Raw genomic sequence first — 22,888 nt, forward strand, 5'->3', positions numbered from 1 at the left:
TTCACATCTGTATGCCTTATTCTTATAGCTTTCTATTTTATTTTATTTGTTATACTTTATTGTAGTTGCACACCAGGGGTCAGGGGTAATTTTGATTGTCATTTTGATCCTGTTTATGTACATGCAGAATTGACAATAAAGCTGACTTTGACTTTGACTTAGACGTTGACCATAATTTCACAAAATTTATATGAATGGATTGAAATGCAGCCCTAAAATAATTAAGTAAAGAGAAGCTATACTTAATTGCTTACTTTTGAAATGTATCAAATAAATTTAAAATGATCTTGTCATTTTTCATTAAATTTAGCTTGTACAAATGAGGATTTTAATCACTTTGTTTTGTTCTAGTAAATGCACAAATATAAAAACAAACAGTGAAAAACTTTCAAACATGATTTTCTTTTTTGCGTGAAGTGATAAAAAATAGAAAAATATGAAATCCTCCCATTTAAGAAGATCTAACCAGTCAATTTTTTGTCTTTTGTCTTTATGTGTAAATGCAATGATTATACGAGACAACCCGCAGGTCCTTTTGCGTAAAAGATTTCAGACACTTTTATTATTGTACAAGTGATATCAGCATAATGAAAGTGATAATACCCATGAACATGAAAGACATTTTTTCTTACTGTATTTACAGAGAAGTGTCTTCACATCACACACAAAGAATGCTTCTACAAAATGAACAATTTGTAAATAACATAACATTAAATAAACTCCACCTACCTTTAGGTTTACAGCTGAATATGCATATGATGACCATCTCTGCACTGCATAGAATTTATACATATACTTTTCCTCATGAACAATGCGGGTTTTTTTCCTAATAATAATAACAATAATAACAATAATACTGCTCTCGTGATGCATATAGGCGGCCTGTAAATAAACATTAATGAGAACTAAGTCTTTGGCAAATGCAAATACATTCACTTGACAGATGAAGAAACCATCATTCCAGCTTGATTCAAACAAATGACTTGGCCTGAAACATGTTGGAGGGGGAGGAGGGGGCTAAAGTTAGGAAGGAGCATGTTTAAGGCATTTAGCTGAAAACGTCGCCCTGCTTTTTGATTTTATTGGAGTCATCAGAATCATCTTATCAGCGTGAATCTGAACGCTTCAGTTATCAGACTAGACAAATGATGATAGTGTTTTTACTTGGGATGGCTGTTATATCCTTTTTTTGTGGTTGAATGCCAAAGACTTAATCAACTTAAATAGAAATGTAAGCTGTGAGAACATAGTATAGTGCACGCCAAGGCAGTGACATGATGGGCCTTGAAATACAAGATTAACTGTAAGTGCCTTTTGGACTTACAGCCGGTTTTGTGAAATAAAGCAAAGATGCATGTCAGTTTTCTGCATAATAACGCTCCAGTGTTGCAAACCTCCAAAATAGTGCAAAATTAACAACAAAAAAAAAACCACAACAAAAGTTTTGCCTGATGACCTCTTGAATCCTGACAAATAAGACATAGTGAAACACTAGCCAAGCAGTCTGCAGTTGAGTCATTACGAATTATAAAAATGAAATAAAAAAATCATTTTAAGAATATATTTACTAGTTTCTCGAAGTCTTGCAAATAGCGGGCCATGGTGCTATATAGTCATGGCTCCATCTATTTTCAAACGGATGTTTCTTTATTTATTTCATTTTCATTTTTACATCTTGATTGTGTATCACAGAGAACATGTCCTAATCTTCTCATGGCATCAAAAGCGATCGATTTACTCATGCTGGATGTTCAGTCGGTGACTGTTCAAATGGATAAAATCAACATTAGGCTGCCACAGCCTGCACGTGTTGCTGCTAATCTCCTCTGATCTCTCTGCACTGCCGTTTGAATCGAGAGGGAGACAAATTGGAAAAGTGGGGAAAAAAGGCTGCTGCTACATTTTAAGCTCTGGACAGTGTCCCTGCTGAGAGCCATCAAGAAAAAGGAATGTACAGTATTGATCCATGATGGGATGAAACTGTGGTACTGCTAAAGGGGGAAAGAATTCTTGACTTTTCTTTTCTTTTTTAGAGTCTTTTTCCTTTTATTTTATTTGTTAAATCACTGCATTTAGCCACAAGTTTTATCATGTGTGTAGCAACTTTCCCTGTCCGTGATGATGTCTTGGAGATTAAGTTTGGCTTTGATGGTCCAACAAAGCTGTGATGAGAGAGGACTGAAGTTGTCACAAATCCCAAAAACCGTTTAGTTTCTTTTTGTGTGAGCCAGGAATATTTTATGCGCAGTTGCTCAGTGTCCAGTGGACCATGCCGCTCACACCGGGGCAATATGGAGGCTGAGGCCATGGTCCTGCAGGTTGATTTGGTTTCCATGGTAACTAGTGACGGTCATAGGCAGTGGCAGCAGTGGGAGGGGCGGAGCCTCTCGATGCGGCACTATAATAATAAGGGGAACCTGAAAGTTAACAGAAGAACGAACCATTTGAAACAACAAATACAGTTTTCACTGCCATTTACCAAATATGTTAATATTCATATTATAATGTGTAATAATAGGTTTCATCATTCAAGTCACATCACACTAACCATTTACTAAGACCTGTCCCCCACATTTATTGTTTTTACCACCTGCCAATGTTTCCATACTGAAACTTTTGCATCAATCCTTGATGTTAGACCAGCAAAATTAGGATTTTCCTTTAAAGTTTACTTAAATGTTGTTTACTTAACTAGCTATAAACAACTAAGAAAGGTTGCATCTTATGCATTTCACATTTTTTATGCTTTCTAAATTTTTAATTTGATTTAAATTTGAATCTGCAAATGCTGTAATCAAAAAAGAGACCCACTAAAGCTACATGTCACAGACAAAAGGTCACCTATTGGATGTAGAAGACATGACAGGAAGAATTTTTTTTGTTTTTAGTATAGCAATATCAGCAAAATGATTACTCAACTGTTGTCCTAACATAATTTTTCAAATATAACACTTTAACATTTAGGATCGTAGAAGGATGTTCAAGGGGACCTATTGTGCTCATTTCTAGCTCTTTAATTTCTATTATTGCACTCTACTAGAGTAGTTTTGCATGATTCTCTGTTCAAATTAGTCTTTATTTCTCTGCTACTGGGCCTTAATTCATCTACAGTCTGAAACAAGATTTTTAACTCCTGTCCCTTTAAGACCACCATCCCGATAAGACAGCTGTCTCCTGATTGGCTGCAACTTGCAAACAGAAGGTTTGAAGAGCAGGTGGGTGGGGCTCGTGTGTTGACAACCAGGGACAGGATCATCATATTAGGAATATCCTGGTTGTACATATCCAAAACTGCCTTAAACTCAGGATTTAGAGCAGTGTAGTCTGAGCTATTAAACATACTCTAACCTTGTTATTGGAAACATATAAGAATCCGTCATTGGAATAATGTAGAAATGACAGAAAATAGTAGGTCAGTTTTAAGGATTAGCTCAAGCTTTACTTGGGCAAGATAATACAAAATAACACTTGCAATACATATCTATTTTATTACAGGTGGTGCTTAAATATAACACAAATCACCACCTCAAATGCACTAAAGCACTAAAAAGAAAGTATTGCTCTTGTTAGCGCTCCAGCTGTAATGCTTTGGGATGTATAAATATCCTAAGACTTTCATGTCTGCAAGGCTACAACTGGACTATCGCTGATCTAGTAAATGGTCAATTAATCATTCTCATCAAGTTTCTCACTCTCTACTCACTTAGTAATGCTGGGTTGCTGAATCGCCAGGCTTCATTGTAGGTTGTGTACTGTGGATGACTGTAGGGGTTCCCCGAAAACTCACTCCCTGCAAAACAAAAACAACAAATCAATTAGCATTTCAATGCATCAAACCATTACCCCCTTCACATGCAGTCATTTCTCGTCATTCAAAACAGGATGCAATTTGTGGATTGAAATGATAGTCATCGATGTGAGACCAGTCAAGCAAGTAATTTATTTCTTTTTCATTTCACTTAAGTTATGCAACACTGAACAATACAGGATGTGACACTGAAGGCGGCTTTTCCCTGTCCCATTTATGGATATCAACCCATTCTTCTTCCTCCAGTATATTCCAAAGCAGTCTAATAAATACAGAGTGGTAATAAACAGTTTCATGCATACGTTTTTGATATGCTGCAATAAATCCTGCAGCCTTTCTTGGAGGAGTTTTAACATCTCCAGTCTCAAAGCCCTCTGGTCTAAACTCTGATGTTTCTTGCAACAGAAGTACCTTGGAGCATGTCAGTGAGCACTGCTGCTGGTTCAACACGTTTCTTTCTTTTACGAGATAATAAAGGCCAGATTTTATATGGAGCTGGTGAGAAATGGCTTTGCTTTAACAGTGTTTTGTGCCTGTCACTAAATCTTAGTGGTTGTGTATAGGATGAATCAGTTGTAACACAAAACCACAAGCCATGGGATTAAGGTCCTCATCTTTTGCTTGGTGCCACATAGGAACAAATGGAAAGTAAAAGTATGTTTGACTTGTCTCTTTTCCACCCACATGATTTAACAGTTTTATTAGCTGAAATCAAAAAAGTAAATCTGGGCTGCGCTATCGCCCAGGGCTCCCACATCACCCTTTGTTTTTACTGCTGCTTTGGCTATTATGGCATCAAGCTTTTGAAGAAGAATATGGAAAAATGTATACAATATATGTATTTTTATTGTCTCTATATTTTCAATATTTTCAAAAATAAACTACTATTTTAAAAATAATGTGCTAAATAATATAATAAATAATTTATAAATAAATAATAAATAATCTAGCAACATAGCATTACATGTAAGCCATTCAGTTCTAAGAATACCACAAACATTAAAGCAGGGCTAGATATGGATGATGCGATGTAATTTGGGTGTACCTACCCTTTAAGAAATACCCTTACCCTTTACAAAAGCATTTGTTTAGTGCTTTGAGGACTAAGTTACCACTAGGTTTTATGAAATGCTCCTTTTTAGTCTACCTTCAAATCACAAAACAACAACAAATGGAAAATAAATGCAACCTCCTTGGCTGAGAATATACTAAAAAATGTCATTTTATAATGGAAGAAAAAGGAACAGCCAGAGTCTGTGATGGGGTGCCTGATTGGTAAATGATATGCTAACACAATGCACACTTGACTGATTTCCTTGTCCATGTGGTTTAATCACGTCAAAGCAAAATGCTGGCTGTGCTTTGCTGAAAACGTGTGCCTCGATGCTGGAGCTGGAGAAGCGTATAAAGCCCTGCACCAAAACTGCATCTTTGCCCTGTTCCTGGCAGTGAAACACAAACCTGACCTCCTCAGAGAGACAATGATTTGAATATTTACCGGGCTCTCATGCCTCTGCCTTTTGACCCTTAACTGTTTGCTGTGAACCTGAACTGCAGGTTAAGTAGAGGAGAGTAAAGGATATGCTCTGGAGCTCAGAGGCTGGGGAGGGCTGCTGGTGCTGTTTATCGAGGCCGCTGAGAACGGCCACCAGAGGAGATGATGAGCCAACAGAACCGGGAAGATGAGAAGAAAGAGAGTTTGACCATGCTCTACCCTTTCTTTGATCACCTACTCAGCTTGTCTGATCCAATCATATGCACACATAATATAAGAATATGTGAATCCCTTATTCTACAGGTCAATATTCATTTAAATATTATACATCTTCTACAAATGTTTTGAGGGCAACGCCAACTGTTAAATAACCCCTAATGAAAATATAAAACACTTCATCTCTTACCAGGAACCATTCCAGCGAGTGTGGAGGTTGGGTAGCTGCCCTGGCCTGTAGGGGGAACGTGAGGGGGATACCCAGGTAAGGTTGTGTTGGCCATATCCCGACCTGCAGAGAGAAAACAAAACAAACAGAAAGAAAACTCAGGTGTGATCTAGAAAATCTTCTGTTTAAGATTGGTGACGCTGTAACTTACAAATGAATCCTTAACACTTGAGTGAAAAGAAACATTTCTATCTTTAAAGCAAGAAGCAAAGTATTCTTTTTTTAGGCTTGGAGAATTTAAAATCTGAACTTTTTTATATTCTGCTTGAGTTTCTGCTTTCAGAGTCTGATATTATCAAACAAAATATGTAGAATCTGAATCTGCTGAGCAAATAAGTAGCTGTTCCTGCAAAATAAAGGTTGGTAAAAGCAAACTCAAGTGCGGTTAGCCACTTTCACCTCTGCTTTCAGCCTCCCATCCTCAAAAATGCAAATGTGCAATTACACAAAACAACCATTACCCCCTGTTTCTGTGGACGTCATGACTCACCACCATCACCACAAGTCAGTCAGTACAAAACTCCAAATTTCAGTTACCAGAAAGCATCAGCCTGCCTCTAATAGGTGAACTAAAAACAAACTAACAGCTGCTGCTTCCAATCAACCGAATCCTAGTCACGTATATATGTCTCCTCATTAAACAATTCAAACTTGTCTAAATATGGCAGCCTTTAGTAAACCCCAGAAGTCTCCTCTCTTTTCTGTAGTGGCTGTAAAGGCAGAGCACGCAGGCCCCTCCGCAGAGCGTCACCCGTCTGGCTGCAGATATTCAGCTCTGTAATTGAGAGTGACGGTTGGGCTGTCCTCGTTGGCCACAGGGACATTCGGACTACGGCACGTAACTCCATTTACCACAGTGGCTGGGGTAAGAGAGGCCCCTGCTATATTGTCAACTGTGAGGGTCACTTAGACTCAAAGGGAAAAATCATTTCCCACTGGAGCTTTAATGAGGAAGTACAGGATAAAATGCACCGTAACACCAGAGGACAACAGTTGTTCGTGTTGTTGGTGTTACAAAAAAAAAAAGAAAATAAAATTATAGTCTGGCACCAGATTCAAATCCAAGTTTACTTTTTCATCTTATGAGGCAAAAAGTGTTTACTGGTAAATGCTGTTTTCCCTCAGACAATGTTTTTGACTCTGCAGCGCCGCTATGCATGATTTGTCTCACTTTTAATGTCTGTGACTCTGTACCTCTAACAAAATAAGAGGATATGCAAAGCAATAACTATATAATAGAATAAAACAACAACAACAACAACAACAAAGTACTGCCAGTAAGCATAAGACACAGAAAACATATATATACTGGATTAAAAGAATAATGGAACAAACACATTATTTGTTTATTTTGAGGATGTGGGAATGATACTTTTGGCTAATGATGTACCACTACTACAAGCTGGCAGCAATACTGGCTATGCCGAGGGATGTGGGGGCCAGGGACTGAAAAGGTTGGTGGTAAAACTGGCAGAAACATGGTGGCAGGCCCACAAGGCCAAGATCTGCCAGAGAGGACCAGGAGGACGAGGGTTAGGAGTAAAAGAAGCCATGGAAGCTTTGAATGGCTTCTATTTAACGCAAAGAGTGCATGGAGAGTTGAGGCTCTCTTTGTTTGTTTTTTGGTAAAATAGGAACCAATACAAAGGATTAACAGCAGCTGACACTGCTTTCATTGTTTTCTCACTCAACTACAGTGCTGCACTTGAATATGATGTATACAACAGTATTTATTCAGTGATTAAAATCATCTCCAGGCTGACCTGCTGGCCTGCTTTACTTAAAATATACTGTAACTCATATAATCCATGCTAACTCCCGAAAAAGACTCTTATGTATAATATTAATGTTATGATACATTTTTGTGTTGTTATTGTGAACACCAGTGGAAATTCTAACTGCAAAAAACAAACAAACAACAAAACCCCCAAAACAAAACAAAAATACCAATCTTAATCAAGGTTTTCAGCTCCATCATCAATTGAACCCTTAAAATGCGAATATTAATTTAAAAAAACCATTTTTTTTTTGTCTGAAATTGTCACTCGATGACACAAATTTGCCACTCTGTTGTTCAGCAGAAAAAAGATTTATTCACAGGTTTGTTCAAAGGTACAATGTAAACCACAACGCTGTAAAATAGTACATGAAAGGCAAATATCAACTTACTTGTGAAGCGAATTTGCTCTAAAAACACTTTCCCCCCCAAAAAAGAACTTTTTCATTTGTGATCACAAATTGTCTGATAAAGAAACGATTAAATCTTATGTCCAACAACTGTTCCCTATTGTTTGCAAATCTCCACACTGATCGTTGTATTGTACGAGGGTCTGCTGAGATTTATCTTCTGCTTAAAGCGCTGAAACTCAAGGGCTGCAGAGTTAAAGAGCTTTATAGAAAAGAGTGAGGTCATGCTGGACCTTTCATTTATAATAAGAATTAGTTAGCCACAAGCCAGTGCACACAAGTCAAAGGGAGCCGTGGGAGTACTGTAGGTGGGGGGTCCAGCAGGGTTGAGGCCATTGTGTATGTGTGTGTGTGCGTGTGTGTGTGTAGACACTGGTAACTATTGTCTAGCTGTCTCCCTAAACAATGACACTATCTTTTCTTCATTATTATTGCAGCAGCTACAGCTTCCTCATATGTTTAATAAAAGTAAATACTCTAATCTCTCCATTAGCTTCTGAAAAATATAATCACCACAAGATCTGTTTTTGCTTGCAGTTTTAATTTATTTTCTTCAGAAATAATAGCATACTGCAGTTCAATTCGGCTTCTTTTATGCTGGATGAAGTCACGGCTGTACTGTAGTCATCGACAGGCACTTTATATTTTAAATAACCAAGCAAGACTAGATAACTCAGTTTTATGAAAGCTGATTTTACTAAAAGTTTGGATGAAGGAGTCATTATATTTTTCCTCGTGTGACGCTGCTTCCAATCTGGGATGTTATTGGTATATTTCTGAATTAAAAAAATGTGTCCAACTGAAACTGGAAATGAACATTATTGGGGTAGTAAATTTGCATGAAGTAAGTGTAACTACATCAAAAAAAATAAACAAAACAAAATCACTAAACAAATTTAAAAAAAAGGATTTGATTTTGTTTAGTCAATTCACCAATATTGGACCTAAAACTGATCAGGTCAATCAGATCAGTGAAACAATACTTTCAGCATAACCCTCATGGAAACTTCAGCCTTCATTTCCTCTCCAAAAAGTGTCAATTTTGCTAAGCGATTAGAATAAATGAATAAAAGAAGGACTTTAACATGCAAAACAGGAAAGGTTTACCCATTAAAAAACAGTTAATAAAGGTGTTTTAAAGGTATGTTTGCCAAGCTTCTGCGCTGATAACCGCCTGTGCCGAATCCTGCTTTTGTATATTCCAGGATGCAGTTGGCAGTGACTGCCAGAAGCTCTGTTACTGTTGCTTTATGTCCCCTTTAAAACCCTCTTTCAGTGAGGCACCGATTTGGAGAACTCTCTGTACAGCAATGATAGCCTCATTAGCTGCTTCCTAGCCTTTGTTGTTTTTGCAACAGAGATGTGTGTCCAGATTCTCATTAAAAGATGGCTTTCTTTATATTGTCTGTTTCCTCTGACAGTCCCCTTAGATTGAACGCCAGCAAATCGAGCTATTTATTTTCCCCTGTCCTCTTTTTTTTCCCTTTTCTTTCGCTGCAAAAATCAATTCAAAGATTTTTTGGTTCGCTGTTACAAAAGCCTGTTGATTTCTGTCTTCATTTGAGAAGCAGCTCGAGCTGGGAATACTGTGTTATATTTCATAAACATAGCGGATTTCTTGTGAACATATTTGAACCCCCCAAAAAAGCAAACTTTGAAGTACACAGAGTGACTGAAAACATATATTATTATAGCAATAAAACCCGTGGGTTTTATCTGAACCCACAACCAGACACATTATGCACTAACAACTACTCAATTTCTTAAAACACAAAGGGAAAACCGGGGTGACCTTCTTGTTATTTGGCACAAGAACAAAGTCATTTGTGAATTACTCTTTTGCTTGCAAGAGTATTAAATTTACCATGACAGGGACACCTTCATGTTTGCTACAACAACAACCAAAAATCTTTGACCTCCATTTTCTAGGCTATATGCAGAATGGGGCAATTTATCACGAGCCAAAAAATCTCAGCACCCTAATTAATTACAACTAAGTAAAGAATGTTTGGAGAGCCAAATTGCTTTAATTCCCCGAACACCGGCTGAAAGTCATTCATTATCAAATGTGTGCTCAAAGGTTAGTTTGCTTTTCTGAAGATGAAATAAGCATTAATTTCGGAGCCCGCATTTTCCCCTGTGGGAAGACACGGGAGCGATTTGTCACGAGGCCACACATCACTGATGGCAGGTTCACTGTCTGATCATTGCTCGCTGCTCACTGGACAACGGCAGGTCTTGACGCTTTCTGTGTAGTTCACCCTGAGAGCACTCGCTCAGCTAAAGTGTGGCTAGTTGTGTTTGCTGGATGAGGTTTTGTTTAATAGCAGGAAGGTATAAAAGGGGTGTACAGAAGCAGCTGCTTGAGTAGGAGAGGTGTCATTGACACAGGGGCTTTAAGCCATTGGAGGCCTCCATTAACAGGCCCAGCAGGGAATATGTTTAAAGAGTCTTCAGTATGCGGCCAATGAGCAGAGATGTGTAAAACTCCCACTGAACGCTCATGGGAATTTTAAGAGGGCTCTTAAGTCTGAAGCAGCATCAAGAAAACAGGTGGGCTCTGGCTAATTTCAGGAAATACAGAAACGCTCTATAGAAATAGTGGACAATTGGCCGTATCAAGACCATCTCTCCATTTATTTCTCAAAATACACACAAAAAAAGTTCCGAACTCCTCCCTCCGCTATTCACAAATTCACCCACGGCTCACACTATTTGAATTTTAAGCAGTTCGACTGAAAAAGAATAAGAAGCACTTGAGATGAAATCCATCTCTCGAAGGGAATTCATCAAAGAAATTACTTCCCATATCAACAATAGAAATTACCTCACAATATGCAATTGTCCTATCCACATATTCATGGAACCCTTTGGTGTTTTTATGGGGTAAGAGGGACTATTTAGCAGGTAATACAGCATTAATGTGGAGGAAAGGGAGAGAAAAAAAGTGTTTTAATGGAAGTGGCTTCTTGCCTCTGAATTTCGATGATGTGCACAATGCCCTTAAATCCCTTTCTTATTTGAGCCTGCTTTGCAGGTACTTTTGAGCCTTAATAGGATAAGCAGAGGACACAAAAGATTTCTATCTCTGAAGTCTTTCAGTTCACTGAGAATCCTGATCTCTGGCAATGAGCACTTCATGAATCATTCATTTTTAATAGATTATGCAAATTCCAGGACATAAAATCAACAAGATCAATAACTGCAGGCATTTTAATTGGTGTTCAAAAACACATTTTTAAGCACGAACATAATCTGCAGTTCTTTCCCGCGTAAAGACACAATTAATTTGAAATTGGATCTCAGCCTAAATACTGCAGATAATTTGCCACTTTTTGCAAGGCTTAAAATTCCTCTGGTGAGCTTATCGCTGGCAAGTAAACTGTAATACTCAGCCATTAGAGAGACCACACACCTGAATATCACCTATTATCCACACAGGCAGGCACTGGGGGGAAAACCAAGCAGAAGAGCCACTAACCAAATAGTAATTACCAAGTGGAAGTCAGAGCCATGTTTGTTCCATTAGTTTGACCTCTGTACGCTTTATTCCTGAGATCTTCCAACATGGAAGGGCGCAGAAAAAACTTATTTACTAATACAAAATCAAGTCGAGTCAGGTGCTTTCCACACACACACACACACACACACACACACACACTGGAACACACAGCCATCCATACAATCCCATCTTTCTTCCTCTTAATGTCTCTTTGCACCTGTAAAGCAGTAAGGAGACCCTCTCTGCAGAGACCATCTAAAATATCCCAGGTGCCGCCTGTAGAGACAAGCCTGTTTCTATGGGGCCATCAGTGCACAAAGGACAAACACACACCTTTCTTCTCAGGAGGCCTGCCTTACAGGGGGAAATCTACCTCCCACATATTAATGAGAGAAGGGCCCTTTCTTTTCTCATAAGACTGCTTGGCTATCATTTGAGAAGGAGGGCTGCAGCAATTTTCAATCACCCTGTCCCCCCCCCCCGCGCAGAACTCGTTGCCTTTGATGGCTGCTGCATAATTATATGAATTTTAATAAAAGCTCTGTATATTAATCTCAGGCCCCCGACAGTCATCGTAAACTTTCAGTAAACTTAACCTTCTTCTTGGTAATAACACTGCAACAACAAAACAATATTTCAATTAACCAGACAGTCATTAACTGTGACAAGGAGAGGAGACAACTAGGAGGGAGAAGCAGAGAGAGAGAAAGAGAGAGAGGAGGGTGAAATAAATGATCGTAGTGTTAGAGTTAGGCGGCAGAAATGCCAGAGCGTATTTACCGAGGCACATTACTCGTGCTTTGAGACACACAAACTATCTCCTGGAGAACAAATTGCAGGAGCAACACAGCAGCAGCCAACAAGCAGTCAGTCCTGCATGGTGGCCTTTTTTTTTCCTCCCAGAGACCTTGCTCTGATACACAGTCATAGTTCTGATGTGCTGGCACCCAAAGGTCCTTGTCCAGTAGTGACTGAACAGCTCCCCTCCCCTCCCAGTCTCTCTTATCGCCCTGCTTGCTCAGCAAAAAAAAAAAAAAAAGGAAAAAAAAAACCAAGACGGAAGACTGCTGCTAAGCTTTTTATCGCATTTTCAGCTCAGAGTGAAACGGTAAAAAAGTCTTCACACTTAACTTTTTGCTTTGCCTTTATTGTCACATATTTCATTTTGCTCTTTGTCAGTTGCACAGGCATGTTTAGCTCTGACTTTCTTGTCCTTTTACATTGTTCAAAACCCCTCAGCTGAAGCTGTGGCTCAGCAGTATAAAGGCGTACTGTATGGCACTTGATCTTACCTACAGGGTAGCTTTGCGACACGCTGGGGCCCAGGTCTGGGTTGGCGCTAGAGGATAAACTGGGTTTGCCTTCGTCCAGGCTGGAATTCAGGGCAGGAAGCGAGTACTCATTAGCCTGGGAAAAGGACAGTTGAATCATTACACAACCAAACAATACCTAGATGGAAATCCTCCTTTCTCCTCCTCCATTAAGCGTTCCACACAGGCCTGTGTGAGTATAAATTTGTATGAGAGCATTGTGTGTGTGTGTGTGTGTGTTCATGCTGCAGGGTGGCAGTTCAAGCATATCATGAATGTATTTTGGTATTGTCTGAGAGGAAGTGGGATTTTGAGATGAGTGAAAAGCCAAGGTGTCAGCTGGCCCTTTGTGCTTGACTGCAGTGCTACTCCTGATCAGCCAAGGGAGAAAGCAGTTCTGCTTTGTTACAGACACACCATGTGGCCTCGTTTAAGGAACACTATTCAGGTTTTTTTTTTTTGAGTTTTTGTTGTTTTAATTTGGAGTCTAAACCACCTTTAAATTTCATTACCTCTTATCTCTGAATACAATCACTTGTACAGCTTGTGTGTTTTGCTATCGTAAAACTGTTGAGGCTTTTCTTTTTGTTTGGGCTCAGATGTTGGCTTAAAGGGCCAGTTCACCCAAATCACGCACGATACAAACCCTTAATCCTTCTGATATTTTGAAATGTAAACACATCTGGAGCCACCCTTTTAATAGAGACTGATGGAGATGTAACTTTTTTTTAAAGGAAATATTTTGTTAAAACACTGCGGTTTGCCATTAAAGATTTTCATTATTATTGCTAATCTATCAAATATTTAAAAAAAAAAATAGATTTCCTCATTTCTTTTTTCTTTTAAAAAATAATATTTTTTCAAAATAAACTTTCCTTTTAATTTTGAAAAAATTAAAATTAAAAAGACAAACAAAAAAACCCCACATGAAATAAAGTTTAAAATTGATAAAAAATAGATTATTTAAATAAAAAAGTAAAGTAAAAGTAAAATATCATTATAAATAAGTGAGGATTTTTGATGTAGAAAATATTTATTAATCATGACTTTTGATCAAAAACTCATGGCAACACGTCTTTTCTTTACTGTGTATTATTATAGCACTGAATTATCTGCAGAACTCACATATTTTATAGAAGCATTTTTATTGTCAGCGACTGACACCAAAGCCTGTACAGGCACTGTGCTACACAAAAGCCTCCCATTCACCTTCATTGCACTGGGATGGAATCAAAAAACAAACGAGCAAAAAAAATGAACTCTAACTTGTAATTTGGGTGACCTGACTTTTTAATTAAATAAAAAACTTTCTCAATGTAAAAAAATACTCTTCCAGGTTCCCCATGGCAGATGTTAGCAGATTTTTTTTAATGAGATGAGACTTCCGGAGTCTGAGTGTTGACAATGTTTGTCCAAAGCGTAGTGTGCGAGGCTCAGTGGGCCGCGCTCCCACAGGAGGACGCCTGTGACCCCGCTCTTGTCTGCCACTATCACAGATAAACTCTAATTGTCTGCTACAACTGTTCACTGGCACAATGTCGGATGTTTTCCTCTATTCTCGCAGGCTTCAGACGCCAAACAGACGTTTTATCATGCAGATAAAGGGCAGGAGGGGGAAAACTGAAAAGATAGGTCTGAAAAGGATGACCAAATGGCTAGCAGAAGTGTGGGAGGGGTGAATCCATTGAGTTTTGCATCTCCAGAATGGCTTTTTAATGCCTCGCTACAGAACCCAGACACTGGCTAATAGGGACACATTTTCCTGAGGAAAAAAGAAAAAAAACCATGAGGCACCCATGAAAGGGAAAATACTCTGATTAATATTGCATTAAATTAAAGCTGATTTTTCTGGACTGTTCCTGGCCTCCTTTCTTTTTTCTTACTTACTCACCCCCTTTTCCTAGTCTAACCCTTTTCCCTCTGCCTTTTAATACTCTCCCTGACGCTCTTTGTGATTGCAAGTCATTTCCAATTCGTTTTGGTATTGATCTTCCAGTAGAAATCAGTTTTGTAATTAGCTGCAAATTAGGCCCTCTTCTGGAGGTGAGGCCTGTCCCACTGATTTATCACCTGCGTAATTCGCCCCGATTGGAGAGAAATTAAAATGAACTCAATTAGGTGACTGCTTTTGCTTTATGGGTCCGACTTGTAGTTCGGTGGGAGAAATTAATAGTCTCTTGTTGTTTAATAGTATAATGAAAGTAAATAAAGGTTATCCATTGTAATAAGCCCAGAGCTTTTAATAAGCGGTGGGTTCTGGCTGTCATTTTGGCGTGGGGGGTGGCTGTTTCCCAAATGCCTCTTAATTTTTCGAAATGAGGATGGATGGCCAGAGTGGCTTTAATATCAGGACCAGGAAAAAGGTGGAGGCTAGTGTTTCATACAACTATTTCATGGGCATGTGTTACAATAAAGGCAGCTTTTTGAGGCCGCGTCAGTCGTTGCACATTAAGATATGTCATAGAATTGGAAAATAAACAACAAAGGCAAGAAACAACAGTTGAATAGTGTGGCAAAAATGAAGAAAAAAAATCTAGGTATTGATTAATTTCTGTTGCTTTACTGTTATTCTCAATTACAGGGAGTACACAGAATGTGTTTTTCATCACCAAATCAATAGTATGTGGGAGTTTTCCTACTGATACCTCCAGCATTATACATGCTGGGGCTGTAATCCCAGGCTTTGCCATCTCAGACATTTATTTAATTAGCTTTTATTTCCAGGAAAGGGTTTGGGAATATATGTGACAGAGGTGCTTTTTCTGTGTTTGACTCAGTACTAGCATGCTCGGTTTTCAGTGCTGCAAGAAAGGAAAAGCAAAGATGGAGAGTTTCGGTGCCACTAACCTGTTCTAGTTTGACATGTTCCGTCGTAGAGAAGACGTCAGGGTACGAGGGGCGTTCAAAGACCCGGTCCAACGCTTCCAGCTGCTGCTGTGTGAAGGCATCTGCCCTCAGGTGTTTCCGTAAACTCTCCACACTACCCTGAGAATCACTGTTTGGGCCAGAACCATCTGAACCATCTACAAGAAGAAAGAGCAACATTCGAGACACTGACCCCGGGAAGCTGGCCTTTACTTCAAGCTATGCACTTTATATTCTTCTCATGTTTTTTTCCTGTACCTTCTCTGTGGGGGATCTGAGAAATGGAGTGCAGGTTTTTCTGTACCTTAATGGCTGTGGTGAGCCACTGGCTACATTACACAGGCTTTTCCCTGCACCCCTCCACAGTATTAACACCATCATGATCTGAAAGCCCTCTGGTAATTGATGGATTACCGTCACTTGCAAATATATACATGTTGTGGCAAGCATGTGTACTAATGAAAGCAGCAGCAAGCCCATTATAGTGCCTTTTCATTTCAGCCAGTGCATTTTTCTTCCTTCTTTCCTACCCCCCCACCCAAAACCCTACCGATGTTACAGAAATCAAGAGCAGCCTTTTTTTTTAAAGCACAATTTCCCTTTCACAATTCAATACTGCTTCCATTCTCAGTGAGCGGGTGGTTCCATTTGAAAGCAGCAGCAGAGGACAAGGGGCTGAATAAAATTGTACATTCTTGTTCAATCATCCTGCTCTCCAAACACGGGAATTTTCTCCCGACTCCTGACCTGATTACTCGTCTGTTGGGAGAAGGATGCCTCTCCCGTTGTTACTTGTGTGCAACGCTTTCAAACCTTCACAGACCATCCTTCCATAGCGCCCTCTCTTTTTCTCTTCTCCAGCCCTTCTTAACCACCCCCCGCACACCCCCTCAGCCACCTCTCCAGGCTGCAGTGACAGTGTCTGTAGGTCTTCTTCCCCGGATCCCAGAAAGCTTCAGCTCCCTTACAAATCTGTCATTCTAAATTTGCGGCAGATTATGTTCTCCCCTCAGTGGGAGAGTGGTGATATATGATATGCAAGGCCGCTATTGATTGCCTGTTCTGGTGGCAAGAGGGAGCTGAAATGAACTTGAAATGAACATCATGCCTCAACTCATTGTGCGTATAATACTCTACTTAATCCCACATTTTTCTCTGCCATGGAATTCAATTGATCAATCATGTCTGTGTGATAGTACCATTTGGGAGGGTTATTGCCGTTCTATTCTGCTGCTTGACCTTTTTTCACCGGCTGAGGCCAGAGGATGAACCCGACTCTCCAAAGAGGAGCTGATGGAGCTATAAACAAGACCATAGGTAGGTGTGCATAAGCCAAAATTGTGCTGGCTGCAAAAATGTAAAGAAATAAAGCGTTTTGCTAACAATATCTTATTAGCAAAACTTTCAGTCTCCAAAATAAATGCATTAAGGTTTATTTAAAAGTGCTGCAGAGATCTGACAGGCTGTATTGTTTTGTGACGGAAATATTGCCATGAGTTTCTTAGTCAGTGTCACGTTTGCATAAAAAGGCTTTTATAGAGCTGCATTGTGAGGAACTCTTATATTTTTGCTATGCGGAAGATCTGATTTGGGAGATAAACGGTTTCACTGATGCATCATTTACCTTTCAAAGAGGTAATATGAGGTAATGTGTAGAGGGTGTCTGCAAAGGAAGGACAGCAGCATCATTCATTTCAGCAACTGCCCTAAAATGAATTTATTTGTGTAATTAATTAAGTGACAAAGCAGCCCAGTAATTATAATGGTGCTGTGACAAAGGAGGAAACTGGGTAATGTATTACATAGTGTGCAAAGGAAGAAGTTTGAGGTGATTGAATTTGCTCTTTGTTTCCAGGTTTGAAACTGTGAATGTTGACATGACCACTCGATTTACATCAAGTTAGATGAGATAATCCATTTCAGCCCTAATTTGAGGTTTTATCTTACAGGACATAGGTTAGCAGTAGAAAGGCTGTATATAAAAGATGGATGCAGCTCTGAAAAGTGAAGTCTAATACAGCTGAAAAAAGATTAAGTGCATTTAAAAAAATGACCCTTTGGCTCCCTTGAGCAATGACCTCATTAAATACTTTCCTAATGAGTTTGTACTTTCAATTATTAGTGCAAAGTCCTATTTAATACAACGTGACATTCATTTTGTAAAGTATGGTCCCATAAAACAGGATGTATGAGCTTACAGTGTCCTTTGTTTCTTAGTCAGATCCACTCCTTGGTACCCATGTTTCATTTTAAAAATAAAAGATGCGATGGCCAAACCAGGAGTCAACAAACAAATATGTGATGTCATGCTCAGCACAATAGCATATGAAAATCCCCCCTTATTGCCCCTCATAGTGTCACTCTATACCAGCGGTCCCCAACCCCTGGGCCACGGACTGGTACCGGTCCGTGAGTCGTTTGGTACCGGGCTGCGAGAGTTGAGGCTTGGGTGTGAAATGTATGGTTTTCAGGGTTTTTATCGGTTTTTAGTGTTATTTTGTTCTTGTTTTTATCGTTAACTCGGTTTTCCTGGGTCTTTTCACGTGTGTTATGAATATATCTTCATTTTTTTCGGTACCAGTACAAGTTTTATTTTGTTGTATTTATCCGCGACACCTTAAAGGCCGGACCGTGAAAATATTGTGGGGCATAAACCGGTCCGTGGTGCAAAAAAGGTTGGGGACCGCTACTCTATACCCCCCTAGAGGGGCCTATCCCCACTGGTTTAACATGTGCAATACCCAGCAAATACAACGATACAGCTCTACTACTTGGTAAAAAGTTAAATTTATTACTTTAAGAGCATAACGCAATTCATACACAACAAAAACAAGGAAACACCTCCCCCCAAAAAACTGCTTTCTTGCCCCTGTAGTGGCACTTTGGTACATTCAGGTGGATAATCTCACCTGCTACAGCTGCACCAAGTCACTTTATCAAACCCAGTTGTCCTCTTTGCTACCAAAGCAAATAGAGTCATTAATTACTTTCCATCAGCGAGCCTGATCCACAACACCCTGATCAATACCCCCAACCATATTTGTCATTCACCAGTGTGGAATACACTTCCCACACACAAGACAAACCATCCTGGGTCAAGCTACACACTTTTCCTCCCACTCAGTCCAATCTGCCCTCCCTGCTACTGATTCTCTTCTGACAAATCAGCAGAGGTGGTGTTTTGGTGAAGAAGACGACTCTCTTAAGACCATTCAGGAAGCTATGTAATTATGATTCTTCAAGCATAGGTTTAAGTAGTTTGGAGAATGTTTCCCCCAAAAAAACACCAAAGTCCCAAAAGAACATATTGTTCTTAAGTGAATTATGACTCCTGTGCATTAGGATAAAAAAAAGAGTACAATTATGTCATTATAAGTGCCAACAAAACATCTTTAACACCAGACATTCCCGTTGCTGGTGAAAACTGGTTTTTTAAACCAGACTATGATTGTTCTCTCACCTTATTACCCCTGTTGCTATCATTAAAACCCATGACAAAGTTGCTTAACCACAGCAAGGTAGTTATTTTAAGTCAAACCTAGAAAGGCCTAACTGGAAAAGCTCTGGAGTGTGAGGTTTTTTATTTAGATTTACTTTTTTTCCATACTCAAGATTGAAAAAAAAATAGTATCTAAATTAGTAATTTGATAATAATTTACATTTGACTGATTTCTGCCTCATTAGTTTAACCTCTTAATGCCCAGTTTATCACATTTAATATGTGATTTTTTGTGTTTTTGAGACTTCCACATGATCAGTGTGATCCCACCCTCAACATAAAAAATTTAATAAATTGCACAATACAGTTTTAAGCAATAAAGAAATAATAAACTGTCACAAACTAAACTCACAAATGCATATATATATATTTTTTTTAAAAAGAAGAATTTTCTGCTACTTATTTCATGGTTCGGGGTTTAAAGAGTTAATGTGTTAGCGAGCTGAAGCCGCTGTCAATTAAATTTGACCAAGCCTGATCTACACTAAATTTAGAAATGTTAACTTTAACATTTTGCTTATATAGCCATACATATTGTTAAATAAAAATGCATCAGCTTGCATAAGTGCTTCAAAATCTCTTCCGAAAGTCCGAACCATCATCTGGACATTTCTAAATCTGCCCATTACGCTGCAGTGATAATAATCTCTGACCACAGTGGCTTTGTTGTTGCTTGTCTCGCTCTGTGGTCACTTATTGATCACCGCTGGCACTGAAGATATTCATCTTGACATCGGTCTGTATTAACACTCTGGTAACAAGGGAGTAGCCTCCATCAGATCAGATAACCAGCTTTATGAAGCAGCCTCCTCTCTGCAGGATTGGCACCCAGAGGTCATGACCCCTAGCAGGAGACTTAAGCCAATGCAACTCCGAGTCTGAAGTCGGTCTGAGTGACTGGCTTCTCCGTCACAGTTATTATTTTTGATAACAATTATCGCAAATGAAGTGTAGACTGAGTATGAATAGCAGCTTTTCTTAGAAGAAGAGAGGGGCTTCAGAATAGAAGTTTAAGGTCTTTCGTTTAATGAAAATTGAGTTTTGAAGTTTGTGTTTGAGGCACCTTGAGGTCAGGAAAGACTCCCTTAGACGAATGAGCTTTGCCCCCTCCCAACTGTACTCCCACCCGGTCTGCTTCGTGTTTAAATAACATGTCAACATGCATACGAGTTTGTTCCCTCAACACATTCACGTATTTCACAATAATATACCTGTATAATTTCCCGCCTGATTCAATTCTTGGCTAAATGAAATCAAATTAAAACTCGTTTGCATCAAATTGGATGAACTCAGCTTCATTTTGGCTTGCTAATTGATTATTCTGATTATGTAAACATAGATGAAATACTGTCTTCTGGATGTAATATGTTTTTTCTGTGTTACTGTAGGAACAACAAATTGTGTAGATCAGCAGAAATTAAATTTTGGTAATAAGAATTTGAGAACTTTAAACCCATTTTTTTTTTTTTGCATTATTTCACATTTTATTAGCCAAACATAGCCTGATTGATTACTTGCAAAAAAATGTGATTACTCCTGAGAATTTGGGTACGTCGAATATCACCTAGTGGTGGCCATTATTTTGTTGTGATGTTGCCAAGCTTTTAAAGGCTTTATTAATCTAATTCGGAGGTTACACTTCGGTGCTGACATTTTGCTGCACTCCCAGTTCCTGTGTTGATTCTTCCTCTCTCCCAAAACAGATGCTGATACACAGAGCAGGGTGTGACGGCGGCCCGCTCCATCACTCATCTCCATCCACACGCCTCAGTTCAGTCCTCATGACGCTCAGAGATGAGAAATAATTAATTCAACAGCTACTGAAGCACAGAATCACATCCATTCTGACTGCCACTGGCTATTGTTGTTGGGTTTTGAAATATATGATGATCATCTTATCATGAAATTTCTCTCTTGGTATTTCTTTCATAAATCAAAAAAGAAAGCCAGACAAAAAGCAAGAAAAGCACACACAATGGCTGAAATTAAGAATCATCTACCGGTCTGATTGTGCAATTGGCGAGTTGCTTTGAAAGGACATATGATATCACTTTAAAGGACCGGACACACTTCATGGACACGGCCTGTTATCAACACACCTCCGAGTTGTCTGCTTAAGTCAATTCAGCTCTTACACACATTCACTAATAACATGAAAAAAAAAAACGAACAAACTCAAAAACAACACCGAAAGCAAATTTGTGCTCAAATATTTCGACTGTTTTTACTTCACTCGGGGAGAAGCAGCTTCTCCTTTGTCTTTTCTGAAGCCCACAGTGTCAGAAGCAGTGGGGGGTTTTCGAGCAGGGATGCAGGGGTGAGGCGGGTGGTGGGGTACTTGGATGTTAATCTGTGAGGTAATAGCTTTTCTCTGCAGAATTGCGAATTCTAATATATGTCAATTTGTAAAACGTGCAGACAGCCGTGGTCACCAAAGACACCATCTCCTGGGGTCTCGCTCGTGCTCCCTCCCTCTCTCTCCCACACCCTGTCCGTCTGCAACAATGGCTGCCAAGTGTAACATGCTACTTTTAATTTGTAATAACACGTGACAATAGCAGATTAATGGCTCTTATGACACCTGTGTCCCTGAAGCTCCTCTTGCCGAGACCCAGTGTACATAACGTGTGTCACACTACATTATCTCTACATCCCGCCTGTAATGGGGGAACCTTTTTTAAGGGCACTGCTGACTTGGAAACTTAGGAGCTGTCTGCCGGCTTGGCAGAGAGCCACGGCTACTGCCTAAAACAAATACTCTGGGCTACACGGCCAATCCATTTCACCGGGGCTTGTGTTGCACACCGCCTCCCCTCCCTAACCCTTCCCCTCCTTTCCTTCTCTCTCATTTTTGTTCATGTTTTCAACCCTTGATAATGACTGCTTGTGCCATAATAATCATGAGGCTTACCAAGTTAAATAGGGCTCAGGCAAGCTACTGTGCTGTGAGGAAATTTAATCCCAGCATTAACCCAGTATACACTACTGCCTACTGAGTGAAGGAAGATATGTCTGAACAGCAAACAAGGCATTGCTGAAACACAGAGAGAAAATCTGCTTTGAACCCAAAACAACAATGAAGCGCTCCGATAACAGCAATATCTTTCTAACATCTCCGAACATCTTTGCTTTCATTGGTATATAATATGAATATGCAAATGCTACAACCACCGCTTAAATGTGATGTCAGCGGAGTCCACATCATGCATAAATGCTTTACTTTCAAAAATACACCCCTAAAATATTGCTACATGGCAATATCGGTCTCCTAAACCACAAGAGAGGACGGATTGGAGTTGCAGCTCAAATGTCAGAACATTATTCACACAGTGAATCACATTTACTCAGCGGCTCAAATTTATTACTAAAGCAAAAATCTTTGCATTCCTCATCATGCAGAGAACATGGCATAACTGTAGCGAGAGCCCTCGTGCAATGGACAGTTTAACCTACCTGCAGCAAAATCTTTTTGTTTGGTAAAGTGCACTTTAAGGGAAGACAGCAACAGGACAATTGTGTCTACAGGGTAGCATCGTATGTAATATACTATTCTTACAAACTGTGGCTTGAGGCAAGACATTGCTTTTGCAGCTGTGTGTGGCCAAAGGCCCAAGGTTTTATGTTTTGGAGAGATGAAGTATCCATGACCCTGTAGTTTCAGGTAGGCACCAGCTGGCTTTTGCGAGAGTATATAAGAACCAAAGCTCCACCATCTCTGTCAGTACGAGCCCTACTCTGACTTAAACACGCACGCACACAGGCACACGCATCCACGCA

At 39.4% G+C, this 22,888-nt stretch overlaps 1 protein-coding gene across 4 annotated transcripts in view; it reads right to left on the reverse strand.

The window, feature by feature from the left end:
• Nucleotides 1-538: 538 nt before the first annotated feature.
• The window catches only part of pax2b (paired box 2b), a 29,696-nt gene continuing 7,346 nt past the window's right edge, over nucleotides 539-22,888 (reverse strand). For 2 of the 4 annotated variants that reach the window (XM_004561221.3, XM_004561219.3), the window contains exons 6-10: nucleotides 15,595-15,770; nucleotides 12,730-12,844; nucleotides 5,710-5,811; nucleotides 3,704-3,790; nucleotides 539-2,398 (exon numbers count right to left, since the gene is read on the reverse strand). In XM_004561221.3, coding sequence (XP_004561278.1) covers nucleotides 2,277-2,398; nucleotides 3,704-3,790; nucleotides 5,710-5,811; nucleotides 12,730-12,844; nucleotides 15,595-15,770 — 602 coding nt within the window. In that variant the 3' untranslated portion in view covers nucleotides 539-2,276. Of the gene's footprint in view, nucleotides 2,418-3,703; nucleotides 3,791-5,709; nucleotides 5,812-12,729; nucleotides 12,845-15,594; nucleotides 15,771-22,888 lie in introns of all 4 variants that reach the window. The other 2 variants (XM_004561223.4, XM_076887574.1) reach the window with 1 other exon arrangement.

The sequence above is a fragment of the Maylandia zebra genome, linkage group LG8, assembly GCF_041146795.1.
Source record: "Maylandia zebra isolate NMK-2024a linkage group LG8, Mzebra_GT3a, whole genome shotgun sequence".
Taxonomy (NCBI): Eukaryota; Metazoa; Chordata; class Actinopteri; order Cichliformes; family Cichlidae; genus Maylandia; species Maylandia zebra.